The sequence below is a fragment of the Penicillium canescens genome (genome assembly GCF_028828765.1).
Source record: "Penicillium canescens strain IBT 15451 chromosome Unknown utg000004l_segment0_segment0, whole genome shotgun sequence".
Lineage (NCBI taxonomy): Eukaryota > Fungi > Ascomycota > Eurotiomycetes > Eurotiales > Aspergillaceae > Penicillium > Penicillium canescens.
This window is the reverse complement of record NW_026703966.1, coordinates 452,540-476,233: the sequence shown is the minus strand read 5'-3', so window position 1 is coordinate 476,233 and position 23,694 is coordinate 452,540. Positions and strand designations below refer to the sequence as shown.

Sequence of the window (23,694 nt, the reverse complement as noted above, 5' to 3'; positions counted from 1 at the left end):
CCGAACCCTTAGCGGGGGGAAGGGATCGTGTGAGAGGACGAGAGGTGGCTTAGTTGCCGGTCCTCATATCTTAGCATTGTTCCATGTCTCACAAGCGGTGCCTCCTCTGCCAAAGGGTCTTTTCCTACGGTTTCCTTCAAGATTTAATTCAGTGAATTATGCTGTATTGAAAGTTTTGTAATTACAGGGCCTGATACCAAGACTCCGGGGAACCGCATTACGGAGCCCTACTCGGCATGGTTAGTCGAATAAATCAAAGCATGGAGCCCCACACAACTAGGTTTGCAGCACGTGATCGTTCTAGCGCTGTGTGTTTCTTATGATCTAAACCTATGACTACTGGCGCTATTGCAGATCTGACAGGGGCGTCTGGTCTTCTCATAGGTCATTTTTGACTCTCCAATTTGACCACAAGATTGGGTTCCACAGAGTTGGTATCAAGCCGTAAGTATAAGCCCTTAGATAGTCAAACTTTCAGAAGATATACAAATAGCACAGAAAGGCTCATACATCTTTCCTCAGTCATCACGTAAGGACTAATGCGATTTGATGGTGGGCTAGGCGAATTTATCAACCCTCAATCTAATTGGGCGTTTGCTATGGGCATGGATATGGTTGGGGCCAGATATTGATTCCTAGGAACACAGCCCGGCCGTAGTGGAAATTGGACCCCACTACCTGGCTTGTGACGCAAAAGGTTGAGTGCACAAGCATGCCCCGCGGGGTGGGCTTGACCGCTGCCTAGGGGCGGTCTTATCACCCGGGTGAAGTAGTGGCGTGTCCCCAAGGGTTATTTACCTGCAGCACCGGTATATAACCTGCTTCCATTCTCAGTAACTTCCAATTTCTGTATACAGGTCTTCGCTGAATCAAACCCTCACCACCCCCCAAGTTCCACCGAATGTCGACCAATTTGGAGCATGATGATCTCGAATCATGCCACAGCCAAAAAACATGCTCCACTGCTACCAGTCCCTTGGGGCCACTACAAACGTCCCACCTGACATTTCCATCTCAAAGCTATCCCTCTCCACCCGCCAGAACCGTTTTGAAAGGCTACAAATTCTACAAAGCAGATCCTAGCCTAGATGAAGCGGCAACCTGGGCATGCGCAGAGCGAACCGAACTACGCATGAAACAAGAACAGCTCTACGAGATGATCCATGAGCGGGCAGAAGATTATTCTGCTAGACAGCAGTACAAAAACCTGAGCCGCGACCAGCGCGCTCAGGTCACCCAGCTGGCCGAAGACCAACGAGTGGATTATCCACGGATGGAATGGAGCTGTGTCTATGCCAAAGAAAGCTATTATGCGAACAAGACTCGCAACCCCCATCGAAATGATTTCGAGACAGTCTCCATGATTATCATTATGATGGGGAGACCCATGGAACCGACAAAATACCCCAGAACGCCTATGGGAGAGTACGTGGATCTTAGGAAGCATTGTCAGCCTCACGAGGGTGACATGAACCATTCCAGGTCATCCGTTGCAAAAATAGGCCCGTCTGGGTATTACAGAGTCCAAACACAGCATTCTGTCCCAAAGCCAGTGAAACGGGACCTGAACCAGGGACCGGATTCAAGACGGGTGGTGGCCCCATCAGTGCTCTCGACTCAACTCGACTCAGGTCAGCTCCCGGTATATGACAAGTAAGCGGTTTCTTATCCCCTCTTCTTTCAATTGCCATGTCTTCTCTCCAGGTTTGGGTGGAAGTTGCCTGCCCTCAACTAGCTCTGTTCTAAATGCTAATATTGCGGGTCCCTTCAGTGGACATGATAGCGCCAACGGGTTATTCTCATCTGACAGCCACCACGATCAACGGTTTACTAAGCCTGGTGAAGCATTATCTGCCACTGGCAGTTATTACATGCTGTCACAGCTTCCTGGCCAACACCCGCAGTCGTCCACCGGCCAGAACTCTCGCCATTTAAACGGTTCCCCTCACTATCTTCCCAATTCGAATGTACCAAAACAGAAGACAACGATAGCCAGAAATCCTGAGTTTGCGTTTTCTTCTACAACGTGCAAGAGAGGTGGGGACTTTGAAGCACCAATTCCGAAGAGAATTTGCCGGCCTTACGGGATCCAGCAAGTTTATGACGCTCAAATCCAGGGTGTTGAGGATCGTACTTCCTGGTCTGACCGTACTTCCTGGTCTGAACCTTCCTAGATGCGGTCCAAGCATCTACCACGTGACGGCCGTGGTTCTCTGTAAATTCAAGCCGACTTGAGCTACACAGATGTACTTGAATGAGCGAAATTGTTCCTGTCTTTTGTCCTTGGAATGCTTACCTGGCTCTCTTGGGAGAGGAAGACCGCTCGTCAATTGATAGAGAATCTATTCCTCAAACTCAATAAATGATCCTGCGATGTCCTCTATGAATACCTGGAGCGCTCGTCTAGATCCTAGGATTACGTGGTGTGTAGTTCGGTCTAAGTGGTAGCGCAATAAGCTGCTACTGCGCTGGGCAATAGGGAAGGCAGCTATTTTGACTACAAGCAGAGTAATATTTGAATAAGTTTTACCTCTACACTCTCTTAGATTCATTCCCTTACATAAAGTTGGAACAATCTAATTTAATTTCGATCTGTCTAGTTAGAAGAGCCACTAGAGATTGTCCTATAGAAGAGAAAAATGAGTGACCGAGACGATGTACAAATATTTATTTGAGATCAAGCGAACGATCAATGCGCAGACTGCATTGGATAATGCACATTTATGTAGTCACATAGGGAGATTGTGATGAGGCCAGATGGGAATAGATGTGCGATATACGGTTACATGACCTCGTTGTCGAAATAATGTACTTGACCGAACCCTCAGCGGGGGGAAGCGTGTGAGAGGACGAGAGGTGGCTTAGTGACGGGTCCTCTTATTTTGGCAGTGTTCCAGGCCTCACAAGCGGTGTCTCCTCTGCCAAATGGTCTTTTCCCACGGTTTCCTGCAAGATTTAATTCAGTGAATTATGCTGTATTGAAATTTTTGTAATTACAGGGGCTGATACCAAGACTCCCCTGAGCGATCCGCATTACGGAGTCCTGCTCAGCATGGTTAGTCGGATAAACTAATCAAAGTATTGAGCCCCACACAGGTAGGTTTGCGGTAATATGATCGTCTTAACCCAGCGTTTTGCTTACACCGATCCAGAGTTGTGGTCACGAACCTTTTTAGGGGGCCGACAGGAGCGTCCGGTCTTGTCATGGGCCTTTCGCGACATCCCATTCTAACCCAAAGATTGGCTTGGGTTCCACATAATTGTAAATAGTGATTATGGAATTACAGGGATTGAATTCTAGCACAGACACGGCCGTGAAGATCGGTGAAGATCAGGAGGGATCATCTCTTTTTTACCAGCTTACCTCCAAGCTTTCTACCAATTTTGTCTTTGTAGCATCACAAGACAAGGTGCTACGCACACGAGGAACAATTTCCAAACGATTTGTCTGCACTACAGCCAATTCTGGTGCCTTGTCCCTACTGTTTGGCAAACAGAAAGGCTTGCGAATCCTCCTGGGGTATGTGGTAGTCGATCGACCACAGAGGCTCCGCACCCGGGGAAACCTCGAACATGGCCTACGAGTCCGGGCGTTGGCTCCACAAATGCATGCCTGGAACTGGAACAGAGGTCTAGAGACGCCGTGCATACTCTAGTGCGCTATGGCAGGTACTTGCTCTCAGCCTCGGGATAGTAGGCCTATCCCGCCCCCTCTTCGAGCCTGGTATACTAGTAACAACAGCATGGCATCAGCCCAGGCTAAGTATATAACTTGCACCTCCATACTTCGAAGCTCATCCAAAACCCTTCCCCCCATCATATATGGAGGCAACATTGCAATAGGTATTATCTTTCATATCTATTGTCACCTTTTGCTAGGACATATCAGAATCACCGTTTTGCTAACCACTCAGTCCAATCTATAATAGTTCCTTTGTTGCCCGCCATTAAGCCTATCCTCATCGTTGCTTATCGAATATCCGCCACAAATGGCCCAAGACAATCATGGGAGATCCCTTTATTCTCATGTTCTTGAACGAACTGCTATTGTGAATCCTCAAACACTGCTGGAGTATCTCCTTGCATGCTACCCAATCTTGCTCATGCTGCTGTTTGTCGTGGGCTGTGTGAGCAGGATTATCGTCAATAGCAAGACCGAGCAAAAAAGATCACAAAACAAAGATGATCAGCTTCCCAGGCGGACCTGGAACCCGACGGCTTCTGGTCAGACTAAGCCTTTTTCTGACACCGTCAAACACTACTTCATCTGGCTTTCTACTGGTGTGCTTGTGACGTTCCTTGTTGATGCCACGGTCCATATCACCCATGTGTTAATGGCCCGTTCCGTGTATCGGTGGCGCGAACAGTCAGTCGTGGTGCGTCTCTATATTCTTTGAACCTTGCTATGATATAGTATTTCTAATACCCGCAGATTTATATCGTCGGCTCTATTTTTGCCTACGCAGTTATTCTTGTCAGCATAGTCGATACCACACCTTCCCCGACGGCCATTCAGCTCACATGTTGGTCCTTCGCCATTCTCGTCGAGCTCATCATTTTTACCACGACCCTCTCGCTTTACACCTCCGTCTATCGTGAGCCAGTAGTCGGTAACCCCAGCGGAGGCCCGATACGCCAAGGGATCACCTTTTGGGAGTGCATGGAACTGGTCCCCAACGGTGTCCGTATCTTGATTCTGATCACTCTCGTTCTACTCTACTACACCAAGTCCGGTGCTCCTATAGATCATGATGAAAACTTAGAGGGGGAGCCAGATCATGCTACTGAGGCAACTGGATTGCTAAAGTCTCCGCGCACAAAGGGCTGTGGTGGTAAAGGTCACGCCTACGGTTCAACAGGCGGAGCTGCGAGACCCGCAGAGCCCAAACCACCAAGATCCTGGGTCCGACCAGAAGAGTTGCCATCCATGAGCTTCTTCGATTATTTAAGTGGTTTCTCACGGTTCTTCCCTTACATGTGGCCATCCAAGTCCCCACGCTTGCAGGTTGTAGCTGTGGCTTGCTTCGTTCTTGTCATACTTCAGCGGATTGTCAATGTGATGACACCCGTTCAGGTTGGGGCGATAACTACGGTTCTGGCGGACCAGCAAGCCGGAAACACATTCTACACCCCATGGTTCGAGATATGCATGTATGCTTTCTGCCTGTGGCTACAGGAAGTTCTGGGCTCTCTACGCACTGGCCTTTGGATTCCGATGGGCCAGTATTCCTACCTGGAGCTTTCTGCTGCCGTTTTCGAACATGTTCACAGCCTCAGTTTGGACTTTCACCTAGAAAAGCAGACGGGTGAACTCCTATCAGCTCTGAACAAAGGCAAATCGGTCAATTCATTCCTAGAACAAGTCACCTTCCAGTTCCTTCCTACATTAGCTGACCTGCTCATCGCAATTGGGTACTTTCTGGTTGCATTTGATGTCTACTATGCTCTTGTGGTTGGGATCTCGGCATTTGTTTATCTTTATGTCACCATTCGCATGGCCCAGTGGAGTGCGAAGACCAGGAGACAGATGGTCAATGCTTCGAGACATGAAGATGCGGTGAAGTAAGTTTAGAAAGTTATCTGCAATATGAATTACAACAATGCTCACATGCACACACAGAAACGATTCAATGATGTCATATGAAACGGTGAAATATTTCAATGCGGAGCAACACGAGTTTGACCGTTACCGCCATGCTGTGTGCGATTTCCAAACTGCTGAGTACTACTCATTCCTCTGCGGAGCCATGATGAGCACCAGTCAAAAAACTGTGTTGACGACCTCTTTATTGTTGACATGCTTCATCGCTGTATACCAGGTCTCAACCCTCCAGCAGCCTGTGGGTCGATTTGTGACATTGTTGATGTACATGGCCCAGCTCCAAGGCCCATTGAGCTACTTCGGTGCATTCTATGTTTCTATACAATCTTCTTTGATCAATGCCGAACGCATGTTGGAGCTTTTCAGAGAGCAGCCGACAGTCACTGATAGCCCTTGTGCTACCCCAATGGCCACTTGTCAAGGAATGATCGAGTTTCAGGATGTTGGCTTCTCATATGATGCACGGAAGCTTGTATTGAATGGTCTTTCGTTTAGTTGTCAACCTGGGTCCACTACCGCCCTAGTTGGAGAGTCTGGTGGCGGCAAATCTACGGTTCTCCGTCTCCTCTTCCGATACTACAACTCTACGAATGGCAAAATTTTCGTCGACGGACATGAAGTGAAGAATATTACTATTGATTCTCTTCGAAGACATATCGGTGTTGTGCCGCAGGATACGATGCTTTTCAACGAAACCTTGATGTACAACCTCAAGTACGCGAAACCCGATGCCTGTGATGATGACGTCCACCGGGCCTGTCGCATGGCCGATATTCATACCAAGATCAAGAGCTTCCCAGATGGCTACAATACCAGGGTCGGAGAGCGCGGACTACGACTGAGCGGTGGCGAGAAACAGCGTGTGGCAATCGCTCGTACCATTCTCAAGAACCCTCAAATCATACTGCTGGATGAAGCTACTTCCGCGCTCGACACTCAAACGGAAGAACATGTCCAGAAATCCCTAGCAGCTCTCTCCAATGGCCGAACTACGCTCGTAATTGCCCATCGACTGAGCACCATCATGTCAGCAGACCGTATTCTGTTTTTAGAAAACGGCCTGGTAGCCGAGAGTGGCACCCATGAGGAACTGGTGAATATGAAAGGCCGTTATGCCGGCATGTGGCGAATGCAAAATGGTGAGGAGAAATCTCAAGCCCAAGACAGGGTGGACTGCATCTGAACGAATCAGCTGTAGGGAAATCCAAGTCACAATGGTCGTTCTAGCCACTGAAACAGCATCAAAATGAGAAGTATTCGGTTCTTGATATGTTTGCCAAGATTCGAAGACCGTGATCCATGGCTTTGACCACCATAGATTTGTGAGGAGTTGTCGTTTAGTGATGGCCAATAGCACTGTACAACTGTACCCCTTAGACAATGATCCTCATATCTATACATTAGCTTAAGCGTCATTACAAGACAATCTCAAAAATACAAGTAATTTCGGGGAAGTAGGCTTTACAACTGGCATCTCTTTCACGTCAGATTGTGCATCCTGCTTATTGAGTAACCTTTTTTGCCTGATGCTTCTTTTCTCGCTAAACTTATTATTTTGAGGGCTTTCAAGTAATTGGATCTTGACTACCAGTTCGATTGCTATCAGTGCCAGTTTCCCAGTGGAACCTGGTGGATTGCCTAGCTACTGGGTTTGTGTCTGGGATACTGCCAGATTTTAGTTCAGTGATAATCCAAGCTTGAGGAAAATGACAATGTATCCACACAGGAGAAATTGACGGCCTGCTATGTAAAGATTGGGAGTCTAAGCCTTCTTTTCACCACACATGAGGTTCAAGTTTGCTTTGGGGCAACAGTAGGCCTGGCTGAATCTTGACCGGTGGGCTTTCTTATCCAGAAAGCGTAAGGCCTCTCGATGCACGTGTCATATTTGGAGTACAGTCCAAATACATAAAATAACCAGATGAAGTCCCAATACTGATACGGACCAATCTGGTGCTAGTGCCGAACTATCAGTCGCAATTTGAAACTGATCTGCACCAATATGACATGTGCCTCACCACTAATGCAATGACCAAGGATCTAGGTCCTGGCCAGGCGAGGTTAGCCGGATTTCCTCTAGAAAAGCTCCACTTGGGTGTATGACCGGGGCTATATTCCTAGGAGTAATTCTAATACCAATGGAAAGTACGCTTATAGCAATCATTCGCTAAAATTCTAGTATTATCACGTTGCATAGCCTATAAATAGCACATCTGAAAGGGATAAAAATTTGGGCGCAACAAACCCTGATTTAATCCGGTTTGATGGGATCTTCCCTTTTCACCAACCCATTGGACGAATGCCTACCACATTTTTTTTCCATTCGGTCGGTTGCATTTAGGAAACCCTTTTTTCCTCAATCTAATAATCGCTCCGGGGCGAAATTTGAATCTTAGGTACGGCGTCTTGTTTTGCTACATGATTTGAATAGTGGGCAGTCAGCTAAATGTCTTTAGGACAAATATTCACTTCAAACATCGAGAACGGCTACAGCCAGATTCGTCACATGTGTGCCTCCTGGAATTCTATCGAAAACCGGATCTTGGGCCAAATGGCTTCACGCTCGCTGTCATCCGAACTTCGAGGTGAGTCTGACCACTAAGGATTTGGGTCAAGCAAAGCTCATCCTTACAATCGAAGAACAGTACGCAAGGCTTGTAGACCGTGAGAGTAGGTGCCAGTGGTTCGAGCAAAATCAAGCACCATCTACAGTACACCTGCCTAGCGACCGATGGCAAGGACTTATCACCCTACACTTGAATTTGCTTCACGAGCATGAACAATTTTTCGTTATGTGCCATCATCCATCAGCCAGCCCAAGTATCAGAAATATTCCTAAAAAATACGCCATGTCTGATCGGATGTGGCGGTATGGGATACATTCGTTATTGAAGATCCTACAACAGAACCTCCCAGAGGCTTTGAAGCACATGCTCTGCTTCATCGAAATGGTCTCATCGATTCTAAAGCGACTAATTCTGTCAAATTCAGCACTTGGGGACTCGTTGTTCGAACAACTTGGTAATGTGGCACGATATGGTATATTTGCGGAAAAGTTGAATAGCAGACATTGGAAAGTTATATCGCAATATTGGTACCAAAAAGCTGTGGACCGAAATGCCGGTAGCGGAAAATTGCAACATCATCTTGCAGTTTTGTCACAATCTGATCCCCTTCGGACACTCTTTTATCTTACCAAAGCATTGATCAGCGTGCAGCCATTTCCACACACCCGAGTGACATTTGGCCGTTTCTTCGATGACTGGGCTAATTTAGCACCTCGGAAAAACACCATGATCACTTCCTTCATAGCTGCACATTGCGTGCTACTTGCTGGTGAATCCATTGAGCGGTTTATGACTGTGACAAATGGCTTTTTGTCGCTCTTATCAATGGACATGCGACACCATGGTCACCAAGGACAACACACAGTGTATATCATGTCCTGCAATTTGGCATCTGCATTTAATTACGGCGATCCTGCATTCATGGGTATGGTATCTTCCCAAAGCCAGAGTGGGCATACTCCCCAGACAAATCAACTGGGTCTAGCCAACCAGAAGCAAGCATGTGTAAGCAATTGTCTGATCAACCAACCTGCATATCCAACTAAACAAGACATCCAGGGAGTCCATTTAACTTTTCAAACACTCTCGGTTCTTCTTCAGTATGGCAACAGCCACGACTCCGTCCCAGCAATCCATATCTCTCTGGCTTTCCTCTGGTGCGTCACGTTTTATCGCCCTTTCATGGAAAGTTTGGAAGTGAGAGTTCCTTGGAGAGCAATCACTAGATTCCTCAATAGTCTGATCACACCCAATGCTGCTTTTCCGAAGATTGAAGCCGCGTCTTTCCCAGCTGCGGACGATGGAGCAGCTCCACAGCTTCCAGAAGATTTCCTGATACGTGGCCAAACTTGGAGTCAATCATATTACCCAGACGATTTCTTCAAAGATGGATCAGAGCACAGCAGTACGATCTACGAAGTGGACACTGAGGTGAAGATAAGAAGAGACAGGTGCCTCTGGCTAGGTGTGCGGATAGCAATGGTAGGTTTCTTGGCTTGGATCGTATCTAATTTGGGGCTACGGACGTAAAATAATGCTAATGAATTATACAGTGCGGTCGTTGGGTATCTTACATTCCAATGAAGGGATTCAATTGCACTTGCTAGGAAATATGTTTGCAGGCAGCTATGGCCATCGCAGCTCATCTTTGAGCTGAGATATCTGGTGCGAGCCAATGCGGGTGAACCCGTGTCAGCTTTCGTTCCGACATGGAAGGACATTCAGGAGGAAGCCATACGTATCATATGATTTTGAAGCCAGAGTGAGCTTTTCTCCTTTTTACGTCCTACTGTGATGGACAACAGCTTTTGGGGGGAGACAGTGTAGTATATAGCGTCGTTCTGCTAGGATAACATTTGCTGATCAGGGAATAAAAAGGCTGGTGGGAGTAAACCGATGACGATGACAGACAGGTCACAGAACGCTGATTCCTCAGACTTTCTCTTAATCTGTCGCCTCGCTGCTGCTGTTTAGACTATACAGACAAGTAAATATTGAGATACTTGTTCGATAAGGCCTCTCAAGAGCAGAAAGGTGTTGTTTCTAAGGCATCAAAATTGAATATTCCCTTGGAAACTTACGCTTCAATTCTTGGGGTGTAAACTCTCTCCTCTAATTAAGGTAGTTCTATCGGAAAACCTACAACGATTCAACAGGTAATCAGCTAACTGCGAATGGCACCGCCTTTACGTCTCCCCTGGCCAGCTACTTTGACCCGGTGATTGAAAGCACCACTGCCAGGGATCAGCGATCATTGAGCCGGCCTAGGTCTTTGACGCCTACTGAGCCCTGATCCTCCTACATGTACCGTCGCCGATCTCGGTGGTTCGTATCCGGGAACCGTAGTTATTCCTTTAACGCAAAAATAAGATGTCAATATAACCTGGCTGCGATTCAAGTTAACATATCACGTGGTCCATGCCCACCAACGGGGCCAAGACCAATTTCAAGCGCTTTGAAGTCTCCGAGAGAAATACCGACAGCAGTGTATCAACCTGAATTGGGCTGGGGACTAAACAAGTTGAGAAGAAGCAGGTCAAGTGGTTGGTGTACGAAACAGGTCAGAGCCGTTGGTATACTCATGATCGCATTTATGCAAAAGACTTCTTTACTGTATCCGCAAATCCTACTGTAGTTTGTGTCTCCAGAGAGTGGGGCAGTGTCTGCTACGTTCAACCGAAATGTACGTTGTAACTGTCGCCATCTCGTCAACCTAGTGTTGGAAAGTTCCGGGGTATGAAACATGTGGCCGAATGAAATATCGTAATTCGCGCGTTTCGCGGTCCGCTGTATTATTCATACTCTCAAGGATTAGCAACTGCAAATATTTGCTGTACACCTCAAGATGTTGGCGTGTCACCTATAAGCAGGCCTTGGACAATCTCTCACTTGAAATTGCTATCATCAAGGATTCGCAAAAATAAAAAGGATTGATTCCTGATGCCAAAGCACAGGCACCTTCAGGCGCGTGTAGTAATTTGACTGGTCAGAAAAACATTCTAGGTGCGAGTGAAGAGTCTATGCACCTCCCATTTGTCGGAGAAAATGGTGGAACAAAGAGTAAAATTTCAAAATAGGTGTAAGAGCAACAAAGTGTTAAAAATGACCATTAGATGCGATCAACAAAGAGGGCCAGGCAGCTACCGCCCATTATTGCGGATATCCGCTGGCTGCTCGGGGAGAGGGCGGAAAGCGGTTGGGCGTGGGGCTGATTATAGCTGCATTGACCGAGCAACAAAAGGGTGAAAAAGCAGTAAGAAAGAATAAGATTTACAGCACGTATTTTTTACTGCGCAACTCCTGATCGAATATCACGCCTACGAGTCTCACTGTGCTGGACAGTTCGACTGTTTTCCCGTTCATGATTACCAGGGCCTGGTCTTCCTCTGGTTGAGGTAGATGAGTTCCGTTTTCTCTGCAGCGAAGGAATACCATGGTTTTGATGGATTAAGCAAAACCTATCTATGAGACAGACAAGAAACACTCCTAATTAGCTACCATACACAACCTCTCAAGCGGGAAAATAAAACTGATAGAGATACCCTGCAGACAATGGTGGCAAGGCAAGAGGTATCAGGCCCTCCCTTGGGCTATCCACTTGACTGAGTCCCAGGAGCCTATCGGCAAATCATCATTGCTGGGGTCTGTGGTGCTCCGCTTGGGAACGGTCTCACGTATACAGATGTGCATAGTGTCTCGAGATGAATGATTAATGTTGAGAACTACAGTTAACTCTAGATAGAAATTAGTGCGAGAAACCAAAATAAAGCAGCTTCCTCGCATTCAAGGGAACCAGATATACTATGTATGTCGCGCATGTCATCTCCCCTCCATTTGTCGTGTACTTCTCATGTATATCCACGACAGAGCCAATCGTATCTCCTAGGAGCTTATATCTACCAAAGGCATCAACATTACAAGATTGCATGGGGCCGTCGATGTCAGCTTACTCATATTGCTGGATTCAAGTATATAAATATTGATATGAGCCCTGATATTTTTGCGTTCACGACAAACGCATCGCCCGAAAGTTCAGGTATGAGATTACCATACGAGAGAGGAATACAGCAGAGCCCTTTTCTTCTAACCTTTTGTCTAGCCAAATAATATCCTTCTCATACTATAACAGGGCGAGGCACCATGGCCGATGCTAGGCCATTGTGTGATGAACTCAAAGAAGGGAGCTCAATCGATAACCCCATTATTATCGATGACAACAAATGGGCTTCCCAGCAGTGCATACCAAAGCAAGATGATTCTGATGGGGACACTGAGCCATTGACTACGCCAGAATTCGAGGCGTATTTGGACGGCAGACGGTTCCACCTTCCACGGGGCAACTCTGAATGTCCAGCGACGGAATCAACTCCTATGATGGCTCCAGACAAGCTTACACATGACCAAGGCTTTAATATCCCTGAGTCTGACCTGGCTACTTGCACTCATGTAAAAGAGGAAAGATCTGAAGCCGGTAAAACTGCCGCAGGAGGTACGTTTGTTTGAAGCGATAAAAGAAACCACTTGTAAATACGTTTCACTAACGAGTTTTACCGCAGGAGCCTCACAAGACAGAAATGGAAGCTGTTATCGGACAGCAGAGGGTCCGGCATGTTGTGGTGAATTCTACATTTCGACGTCCAACACAGATGAATTGGAAACTTCTGTCAAAACGCGCCAGCCCAACAATGACCATCCGCCCTATCAACAAGGGCCGGGTAAACGGAAAAGAGGACACGAAGACCAGGACGGTTCAGAATATAGGCGATCAAAGCGCCTGGTAAATACGGGACAAAGATGACTGGAGAAGCAGTGTACACATCTTGTCGCACTAGTCATCCATATTCTCTCCTGTCCGTAAAACCAGGATACTATAGAGAAATTCTTACATGCCTTGTGAAACTCCCAGGTCCTTTGGTTGCAGTTGCAACTTTTGGGGGAAGCCGGTTGTGTTAAGAGGCTAGCGCAGAGTAGGAACAATGCTCCATCGTCGGAAAGCTCCCTATAATTGTATACGAAAAGCTGGAAATCAACTTGGACTCCGTTTTGTATATATTCTGCCTCCTGATCACCAAATTTCAATAATTCTATCAATGTTTGACATCTACCCTTATTCGGCTGCACACATTGTCGTCACCTCTATCTCTTGTGCCGGAAGATGACATGGTTTATCTGTGATGATGAGAATCCATTTGTAAGTGCTACATAAATTCTGCCTAGATATTTTCAACAATACAATGAGTTACACAAGTCACAGTATACTCGCCTATACAGGCACTACCCAGGTGAGCTTGTGACCCGCTGTGTATAGTGAGCCTTTGCTAGATATGGTTTAACTACGTTGAGCGGATGTTGCGTGGGCGCACACTCAGATAGGTTTCGAATATATTGTGGACTACCACAAGGTGGTGTCTGGTAATTATTACTTCCTGAAACCTGTGGAAACTAATATGGTTCCTCCCGAGTTACTATAGCTTAGCCTTTCCGCTAGGTAGCCGCCTTTTACCGAGTGAGTATACTGAGATGAGAGACTTCGCATTCTTAAACTGCGGCATGCTATGGCAGATGATTTGGAATTTTCATATTCTCCTGTTGTGGATTTTAAGCCCCTAAATTCTCATACATGTACGTGTCCCGTACAAGAACGAACTCTTCGGGGAAAGCACGAGTATTCCAACGAGAATGGGGACAATCGGATGTTTTTTAAGAGTTTCTGTTTAGATCCTCCTCTAATCTCAATATTTAAGATCTGTCTGGTATATACATATAGTAAAAACAAGAAGATTCATTCTCGCAGCTTGTCTTGATCCCTTGGCCGGATCTTTGCCAATGCTCCTTCGGCCTATTTTCAGGGCTTTAATTAAGCTTGCAGAGTTAATTTTGAGATGCGATAGGTAGTATAAAGAACACGACTTACCACTAAGAAGATAAAAAGGAACGGATAGCGGCATTAATACAGCGGTCGGTCACTTCGCTTGGAATGGCGTCCTCATAAGGAGTGTTGCAGCTGCGACTGGTGCTCAGGGTGATGTTGTTGCCGCTGTCTGTAGAGACCATGACCGATTCCGTGTCGGTTTCCAGAGCCTGACACCCAGCTTCAAACCCTCCGACCTCTTTTCCTGCGCCTGAACAATCGGTTGTGGTATAGTAAGTAACTGACCAGAGAGCAGACGCTGATGTGGCCAGTCCAATGACGAAAGGGGTGTCAAATCGCATGACTCAGATGCTTGGGTGAGATGTATGTTATTGATTGGGAGTCAGAATACTGTGAGAAGTCCATTTATATCTCCTTCCAAGGCAACAGTGCAACTTCGGAGGCAATACAGTTGGATCTACAATTAGTCTGGCTGTTCCAACGAAGACATCGCCGAGCTCTTTCTTCCAATTCACCACTCCCAGTTCACCACTCTCCCAATTCACCACTCTCCCAATTCACCACTCTCCCAATTCACCACTCTCCCAATTCACCACTCTCCCAATTCACCACTCTCCCAATTCACCACTCTCCCAATTCACCACTCTCCCAATTCACCACTCTCCCAATTCACCACTCTCCCAATTCACCACTCTCCCAATTCACCACTCTCCCAATTCACCAAGCCACCTTTATTCTTATCATCGCCGATATTGTCAGTCACCTTTAGGCATAAGAGATAGATGGAAGTGACGAGCACCTCTACAGCCGATTAAGGTTTAATTAAAGGTTAACAAAACCGTTAACATTCAATAAGCATGAGACATACATACAATATGTTATCTAAGGTGATTGGAAATAAGTTATCCTCGATTCTTGGTATAGATCGTGTGGTAGGTTTCCGATGATACGGCAGTGTTCCTATTTAGCGCCAGCCTCGTACCACACTAGAGTTCTATAAAAAGCTGCAATTGCGACTAAGTGAATTAGGTGTAGTAAGATATACCGGAACTTCTTAATACATCTTGGTGTAACGGACAAGAAAGAATTTAGGCAACTAGCGCTACAAGATAGGCACACTCCTATATCTTATAGTCATCTTTTTCCCTTCAGGCGCTTTGATGGCCAATTCCCAGAACCTTCCTCTTCTTCGTGTCCTCTATTGCGTTTACCTAGCACTGCTTGGCAGGGCGAATTGTCATACTCCAGCTGGCTAGTCTCGATAGACGGTAGATGGGTGCGCTCTGCTTTTTTTCTGAGAGGCGTGAAAATATTTTGGTATGGGCAACTTCCTGTTCTTGCATATCAGGCATGTGGTCGAAAAGTTATTTATACTAGTAGATTTCTAGCTCACCATCGCAATCTTCAACCCAATGCCAAGAAAACATTAAAGATATCCGATGTTTGGTGTCTTGGTCGATGCTCTCCATAATGGATGTAAGAGGCTGGCCAGTCACGCCCCTCACAATTATGTTGCCGAGCGAGCCCAACTGCTCGAGGTTTGACATATGACAACGATTGGAGACCTGCTGAGCAGTTTCTAGAGTGTGTCCAAAAGCGACCATGATCCAGTGAAAACGCAAATCGTTTGGCCTCCATGACACCGGAAACGATCCATCCATCTGGTGGCCTGCATAATCTTTGAAGATAAATGAGCTTTTGGGTACCCGGTGCGTAAGGAACCTGAGGCTGGGCATGCTGGAAAATAAGACACAGCAGAAGACTGTAGTGGCGGCAATGTAATTATTGTTCGAGAAGGCAGGGAGAATACCCAACAATAAAGAATGAAAGTCCGGGGGTGAGATGCATTTATAGAACAATAACCCGTTCTCGTACTGCTCGAGGACAGGGGGTCTGATCCGTTTGGAGGCATTGTATTGGTCGAGGAAGCAGGGAGCCATTTATAGTACTCTTCCTGGGCTAGAAAAAACAATTCCCGCAGCAGAGTACGGCAAAAAAATATATATATATATATATATTTTATAAGCTGGAGTCGCCTTCTCCTTGTTTCCTCTCCACCCACTACCCTCTAACCCTTTACAGTGGTGTAACATTAGTATTTGACCTCCAGTACTTCGGGACCGTGACCGCTTTTTAGACCGCCTACTTTACTAGTACGTCAACACTCGCGTTTTCAACGCGCCAGTATCTACGCTATAATTTTTACGCGTTTCTCACTCTGTCTCTCTATAATAATGCCTCCAATACGCGGAAAAAGAGGTCCAGAGCTTGACTGCCTTACCCGGGCTAAGATCTGCGAATTACATGCTACAAATGGCTGGGGTGCTACGACTATTAAGAAGCAGCGCTTTCCCGACATTCCACGCTCAACTATTCAATACACCCTTACCCAAGAGGTAAAGCGTCAAAAACAGCAAAGTCTTCCACGCTCAGGCCAACCGAGGAAGCTTACTGAAGAGGATCGTGACTATATCTACGATACTATACAAGAAAAGCCTTCAATTTTGATCAAGGATCTACTCGGAGAGGTTGATTTTAAGGTCCACCGTATGTCAATTTGGCGTCTAACCCACGAAATGGGCCTTCGAAAATGGAGAAAAATGCAGCGGCCGACCTTAACGCCTACACACGCTGAGAAACGTCTACGCTGGGCCCTTCAATATCAGCATTTTACGTCGGAGGATTGGGCCCGCGTCTATTGGTCTGACGAATGTACGGTTGAACGTGGTATTGGCCAGCGTCAAGAATGGACTTTTACGCGTCCGAAGGATCAGCTATTTCAGCATTCGAAAGAGGGCCATCAGGTTCAAATGGTTCCAGCGCGAGGGAAGCAAATTAAGCAGATGTTTTGGGCTGCTTTTTCCGGTCTTCCGCGTCGATCAGGCCTTATTCCACTATTCGGAGATCCCTTATCTCGGAGAGGTGGCGTTTCTTCGCGTACGATCGAAGAGCTTTATCGGCGCGTCTTACCTACGCTACTTAATAGCATTGATTCTAATGCTATTTTTCAGCAAGATAACGCGCCTGTTCACACGGCATATATCGTACGGGATGCTTTAAGTGAGCTTCAATGCGATATCATGGAATGGCCACCTTACTCGCCTGATTTAAACCCAATTGAGAACCTCTGGGCGCTACTCAAAGCCGAAATTCTTAAGCGTCATCCTGAGCTTATGCAGCTTCCTAATAACGTATCTACGCTAGAATTGCTACTAGAAGCTGCGCAGGAAGCATGGGAAAGCTTAGATATTGATCTATTTAAGCATCTATCGGAGACAATGCCTCACAGGGTAGCTGATGTCATTAAGTATAATGGGTGGCATACTAGCTATTAAATTGAATTCAAATTTGGAGGTTTCTGCTGGCAGTATTAAAAAAGTGGGTCCTGGCCCGAAGTACTCGAGGTCAAATACTAATGTTACACCACTGTACACAAAAGAAATGCATTCAAGAAAGGGAAAAGAAACAACGCCAGGATGCCAGTTCCTGGAACGGACGTATCTCTGGTCTAACTTATTGTTCGATAGATCTCACGATTCGTGAGACCGATTGCTAATCACTACGACCTTTCCCCAAGGCTCATTCCTACTAGTATATTCTGGCGGCTGTGGGACGTGCCGTACCGAAATCTTCCATTACGGCTTGAGCATCAGACCCACTTCCACTGAAGAGTCACTAATAGTCAATCAATCCCCACGCCCAGACCTACCACCCCTGCCAGATCACGCGCATGATCCAATACTCCAGGTATCCCAGACGCAAAGCAAAAGTTCAGCCGGTGCCCCGGCCTAGTGAGCTTATGTGCCATATCGTGCCACTCCTAAGACGGATCTTCGACGGCTAGCGCAGGCACCTGACCGATGGCTGTGGTGGAGAGGCCACTCATCGTCCACCTGCACGTCCTGATTCGGGACACACGAGAAGTGTTAACCTCTTTCTTTTGCTTTCTCAACCTACATATTGTATTAAGAGTTGACTGCATAGTTGTGTCTACGAGTAAAATGAACTTGGTTCTTCGTAAAGGTTTATATATAATGCATATTTTCCAAGTTATTCCAATTATTCCACCGTGCCCAAGCAGATGCTTTTGCAAGGTAATTTCCCGCCAAGAGTGGTTTGAGCAACCTAATGGCTTGAGAGAGTACAGTTCTTTCCCAGCTGGCAAGGCCGGAATGAAAGAAAGTCCACCTGACTGAAAGCCATCTCTAAGCTCCAGAAGTAACCGATCGGAAAATTGTTTCTCTGTACTGCCCGATTGTGTATTCCATGACTCGGCGAAGTGTTCTCAAAAGAGATTTGGCATGTTTAATACTTGTGGTGCGGCCGTCCAAATCAGATAAAGGGCCCCAGATGCGCTGAAGAAAAAAATACTTAGTCATTGAAACAGTCACTGAAGCGTATTACTTACTACTTCTTCCAGAGTGCCTGATCCTTCGACCCCGATTGCAATATAGAATTTCCAGTCCTCCCCAACAGCAGTACAACCAACAAGTGGAGGCAAGTCTTTCACACTCTTGCGTTGTGCGAAGGCCCACATCAGTAGTCCTGTCATCCATACCCCAAGCTGGACTTGAGCCTCTACCAAGTTTCCGTCCGCGGCTTTGATCTCAACACCGGGGCCTAGAACACGTTTCCCAGTGTGCGGATGGGTCATATGGCTGAAGCATTTCCCTGGTGTATTGAGCCCCGCCTGTTCATAGTCTACTTTCCAAAAGTCCACAGGCAGACCGACAACTAGGTCTACTTTGCGAGTGTATGTATCGCGGGCTGTGTAGCGAGGCTGGTACTGAGGGTCAACGGATTCTGTTTGACTACAAGCAATTAGCAACGAAGCAGAAGGGCACACAGGAAGCTTCGTGGTTAAACATACATGCTCCAACACTCTAACGGCAGTTCCGCAATGGCCCCTTCCAACAGCGGCAGTGCGACCTTGTTCAACCAAGAACCTTCACTGCGCAGTTCAGTAGCACACTGACACGACGCGTTTGCAATTTTCCGAGCAACCTCTTCATCTGGGCTGTACTCAGAACCCTGTGTTAGAGTTACCAGTAGCAGACTCGCAGCGACGCTATTGGGGTCGGTAGATTCATGTATGTAGACGACCCGGGGGGTGGCGGCGGCTAGTTCTGCTTTCACGCGTGATGGACTAGATGAACGTGACCTCCCACTCCGACTAGCCACGGAACTTGATGGGGCCAGAGAGGTGATGTCGTCAGGTAGGCGGACGGAAACGGTGGATCCAGTTTCGGAACCAGGTCGATAGGGTCTCTTCGAAGGATCTGGCTGCGGCATCGAATTTTCGGCTCCAGGTAACGACCTTTTGCGTTTGTGCTGGATCACTGGGGTTGAAGGAGGCGTCGTCAGGTTGCTCACCAGGTTCTCGAACCGATCACTGTTGGGCGGGGTTTTGGGCACGCTCCTCGCAACTTCCTCGATCCAGGACAATATCGCGACGTTTTGCCCAGTACACATCAGGGTGGATTGGACGTAACATGGTATGCCCCAAAGTTTACTAATTTATTCTCTCTCGTCGGAGGATGCGCGGTAAGTCAAAATTTGGACAAGATGAGTTTCTCCGGCACGCCCTAACAGGTTGACTGTTGCTGGAGCAACCGCCGGCTGATGATGTTGTGACGGATCACGTGGTTTTGTTCTGTTCCTGTCAGCTGACTCGCATTGAGACACTTAACAGGCTGACATTTACATTGTCGATGATGGGCGTGGCCGGGAATATTTCCGACGAAGCAAATGGCTGATCATCAAGTACATAACTCTCTTAGCTCAACTATCTTCACTCTACGCCCCATACATTAGAGTACTTATGTAGCGCAGAGAAGCTCAATGGATATGGTTTAGTGTACCGTAAGTTCTGAACCCGCGCATTATAAGATAAGATTACTAAGACTAGCCAAAGATTTGTGCTCGTTCTATTCTCAGGCATCTGAAGCGCCTGTGACATCGGAAAAATGTCAACTTCCGTATCGTATCCGACCAATTGGAGATATCAACGACTCCGTATTTCATTACCCCTATTTCTAGCTATTTATTAGGCAATTTTTAACTACATAATTGGTGCATGGTGTGCTATGCACGACTATCTGGTCGTCGTCATGTTAGAAGGATTCTGGGTTATACTTGCCTTATGTTCGTTGTCCTTCAACGTCAACGATCTGTCTCTCAAGCGTACCGTTCCCTATCAGGCTTTATACCGGCTAAGTGTTATTGAGGGTATTGAGGAACAATGCCAGATAGAGCGCCGAATAGTCCTATACTAGAGTATTGGACTGTTCATAGAGTGTTGCCCACTTCTAATCAAGTAAGAATCACCAAGAATCTGAGGTAAAAATGGCGAACTTGAAGAGAATGGTCGTCAATAGGGGTTCCTAATAATCTATCGGGTTCTTAGCTCATGCTTTCTTAGTTATCAAACATTGAGCCACAAAGACTATCTGTATGCCCGAATTTCTTGGTCGAGGGACCGCCACTTCGTTCAATGAGCATTCCATCAGACGAGAAGCAGTTCCGTGTACGCACTCTCTATGTTCGTCGCGGACATTGACTACTGAACGATTTTGGTTGCCCTTGTCAGGAACTTAGACAGAGAAAGCCCGCTCTTCCATTCTCGCATTGGGGATAACCCAAAAACATAACTTCGATCTTGAAACAGGTCACGGTACAGCACGGATGGGCCGGCGCTACGCTAGGCAGCAGGGGGATGAGCCGTTGCTACTACTAATAGCTGAATCTTTTCATAGATATTAATATTATCATACTTATACCTCAATCCAGAGTTCAACTGCCGAAGCGATATGCACGCTCTAATAACTCTATATACCCCATCAACATGGTGTTGCATCAACCAAACCACTTCACCATTGTCCCTCAGCCTTTTTGGCCCGAGGGAAAGCAATTGGTGCAATTATTTGAGGAGTTGATGAACCCTGTTCAAACCGACCGGTCATTATCCTCACCAACGTCCTTACAGTCCAGATATAAAGCGGGCAGTCACCTTACCCAGTCATTCAGAATGATATCATTTGTTAATCATGCAACCCATGGTACTATTAGCGATGCTCACTCTGGCCCTGGCTACCGTCGTAGCGGCTACGCTAAGACCAGTATGTTTAGTCTGCCATCGACGTAGTAGATTCAATATTCCTTCTTGACGGATTCGCTGACGAGCTTTAGATGCTTTCTGCTCCGCTTAGGCTCAGCGCCTGGGAAAAGCTTAACTGTGTTGGAGATTTCGGTGTAACGGAATTCACAGAATCAGTCCTGGCACGTAATATCTCCAACGCAATGATTTCCCGCAGTTTTCGACTCAACCGTACATTGATGCAGCAAGAGCAGCTCGATATATCCATCACGGATAACTTCACCTCTTGGTATTCTAACAAAGACCAATTATCTTACGAAAGCTCGTCCTGTAGCAACTTTTGGCAGACCTATTATGCTGTGAATGGAACCACCGCATGTTATAACACGCCCGCATTTACCTGTCACCGATTGTGGAACAACCTAGGATTGCCCACCAAAAGATGAAAAATAAAATACAAAATAAAAATAAATTGATAAACCATTGCATTTTCTTCGTGAGATTATTATCTACCAATATGATAGCCTCTCCTAACCCAACAAATCACAAAAATCATAAGATCGTCAAAGCAAGCTTCGACGTAAACCACATTACACACTGATACCCAAGTTGGCTTTCACACGATCCACTGCATGAATGGTCATTTCTGAATCAATCCACATAGTGCCGAGGATGGCTACCGCCGTCATTGCACGAGTGACTTGTATGATATTCGCCCTTTTGTGATGGTTTTCCGGTTATAAATTTGTCCAGCTCACATGCCTCATCTTTACAACCCAGATGTTATTTACAAGATTGATCGCAGCATAAGAACAACTATAGTTGACTCTAGATACAAGGCGTAGTGCGTAAAAGCCTTCTGTTTTGCTTCCTCAAGCTACTTGTTGTGTTTAGAGTCAACTGTAGCTGCTTTACTATTAATGTATTGTTCATATCAAGACGTTATCTACATCTATGTATACGTAAGTCCTTCACAGTAAGTTTTACCACATTTACAACCCTCAGTTATTTCATTTCGCCTTGAAAACTGTAACTGTAATCCTCGCAGCAAGGAAAGCACTATCAAGAAAATATCATGCGGTTTTCTTTGGACAAATTGAGAGGCCATATTATATGGATAGAGAATACTAAATGGATCAATAAGTCTTTCGTGATATATCAAGATGCGCTCATGGAGAGAAAGATGCTTGTATTATGTAAACTAGATCCCAATTTTTTGACTAGCTTATTTACACGAGGCGAACCGCCATGTTGAAGGAGACCCCTGGTTACAGATAATATCCGCCTCTCCCGCGATGTGTTCGCAGCTAGGAGCGCGCAGCGATTTCCGAGGAGCAGATCAACCTTTTACCAATGTACTACCAAACTTCGGCGTCTCGGCTAATCTACTCGCGCAATTCCTAGGAGTATATGGGCAGTAAACATGAAGACAGGACCCGATCATACCTTACCTTGGAGAACAGGGCCCGACTATCTCCTGGGAGCTTCTATTTTTCCTAGCTCGGTTCACTTAGTCTCCCAGATTGTTGCATATAAATACATCAATATAATCTCTGGAACATGAACAGCTCACTCAATAAGGCTTTCACGAGTCCATCGTGGAAGCTCAAGGTACGAAAAAATTGTCCTGTGGGGAAGATTACTTGCTAATCTAGCTAGCATAAATCTAGCTGCTTCTGACGCCTCAGTCTGGCTCAACAATATATCATCATTCTGTCGCAACACAAGGCACCATGATCATTACCAGAGGATGGAGTGATGTGTCTGATGAATTGGGATCAGAAGCCAACCCTATCGTTATAAACGACAACGACAGCTATGGCGAACAGAACACACCAGAGCAGCATAATTCTGCTAGGAGCACTGAATCTTTCTGTACACCGGAATATCGAGCACGTTTGCGCGACAGAGGCTTCCCTGTTCTATACGACGAACCCGCAGTAACGGATTCGAATTTTGATTTGGCATCATCCCGATTAATATATGGTCAGAGCCATGATTGTATTTGCACCCCTGACTCAATCCCCTACATCCATCTAGAGGAGGAAAGATCAGAAGTGGCCAAGTCTGCCGAGGGCGAAGAAAGTACGTTTATTCGAACAGGGCAAAATTCGTTTTGCTAACCAGATTTACCGCAGGAGCCTCACAAGACAAAGATGAAAGCTGTTATTGCATGGCAGAGGGCCACATGTCATCTTGTGGTGAACTGTACCAGTCGTGGTCCCGTCAAGGCGATAAAATGGAACCATCTATCCAGACTAGCCAACCGAAGAATGATGATCCACCTCGTCAGCATGGGTCCGGCGGACGCAAAAGGGGACATGGAGGCGAGGACTATTCTGGGAATAGGCGATCAAAGCGCTTGGCAAACCAGAGAAAGAGATGACTGGGTGGGCGGTGTATTCATCTTGTAGCGCTACTTGGCCCACTTCTCAATTGCAACTTATATTAGAATTCTATCGAGATACTGTGATTTATTTTCTTTTCATCCCATCAAAATAGACCACCGTCCCCTGCCCTCCTCAGCAATAAAATAGAAGACAGAGCTACCCATGCC

The 23,694-nt window shown here is 46.4% G+C and overlaps 5 protein-coding genes across 5 annotated transcripts; 4 read left to right on the top strand and 1 right to left on the bottom strand.

The window, feature by feature from the left end:
• Positions 1-901: 901 nt before the first annotated feature.
• On the top strand, positions 902-1,657 carry N7446_005560 (uncharacterized protein; the record flags this gene model as incomplete). Its single annotated transcript, XM_058514308.1, has 1 exon — positions 902-1,657. One exon carries the CDS (start codon positions 902-904, stop codon positions 1,655-1,657), a length of 756 nt encoding a protein of 251 aa, XP_058371486.1.
• Positions 1,658-3,989: 2,332 nt separating this feature from the next.
• On the top strand, positions 3,990-6,785 carry N7446_005559 (uncharacterized protein; the record flags this gene model as incomplete). Its single annotated transcript, XM_058514307.1, has 3 exons — positions 3,990-4,376; positions 4,433-5,562; positions 5,621-6,785. 3 exons carry the CDS (start codon positions 3,990-3,992, stop codon positions 6,783-6,785), a joined length of 2,682 nt encoding a protein of 893 aa, XP_058371485.1.
• Positions 6,786-12,309: 5,524 nt separating this feature from the next.
• N7446_005558 (uncharacterized protein) lies at positions 12,310-12,672 on the top strand (the record flags this gene model as incomplete). The annotated part of the gene is made up of 1 exon (XM_058514306.1): positions 12,310-12,672. The coding sequence occupies one exon, from the start codon at positions 12,310-12,312 to the stop codon at positions 12,670-12,672; it is 363 nt and encodes a 120-aa protein (XP_058371484.1).
• Positions 12,673-18,246: 5,574 nt separating this feature from the next.
• On the bottom strand, positions 18,247-19,513 carry N7446_005557 (uncharacterized protein; the record flags this gene model as incomplete). The annotated part of the gene is made up of 3 exons (XM_058514305.1): positions 18,247-18,396; positions 18,450-18,852; positions 18,912-19,513. The coding sequence occupies 3 exons, from the start codon at positions 19,511-19,513 to the stop codon at positions 18,247-18,249; spliced, it is 1,155 nt and encodes a 384-aa protein (XP_058371483.1).
• A 3,357-nt stretch (positions 19,514-22,870) lies between these two features.
• On the top strand, positions 22,871-23,523 carry N7446_005556 (uncharacterized protein; the record flags this gene model as incomplete). Its single annotated transcript, XM_058514304.1, has 2 exons — positions 22,871-23,222; positions 23,276-23,523. 2 exons carry the CDS (start codon positions 22,871-22,873, stop codon positions 23,521-23,523), a joined length of 600 nt encoding a protein of 199 aa, XP_058371482.1.
• Positions 23,524-23,694: the final 171 nt, after the last annotated feature.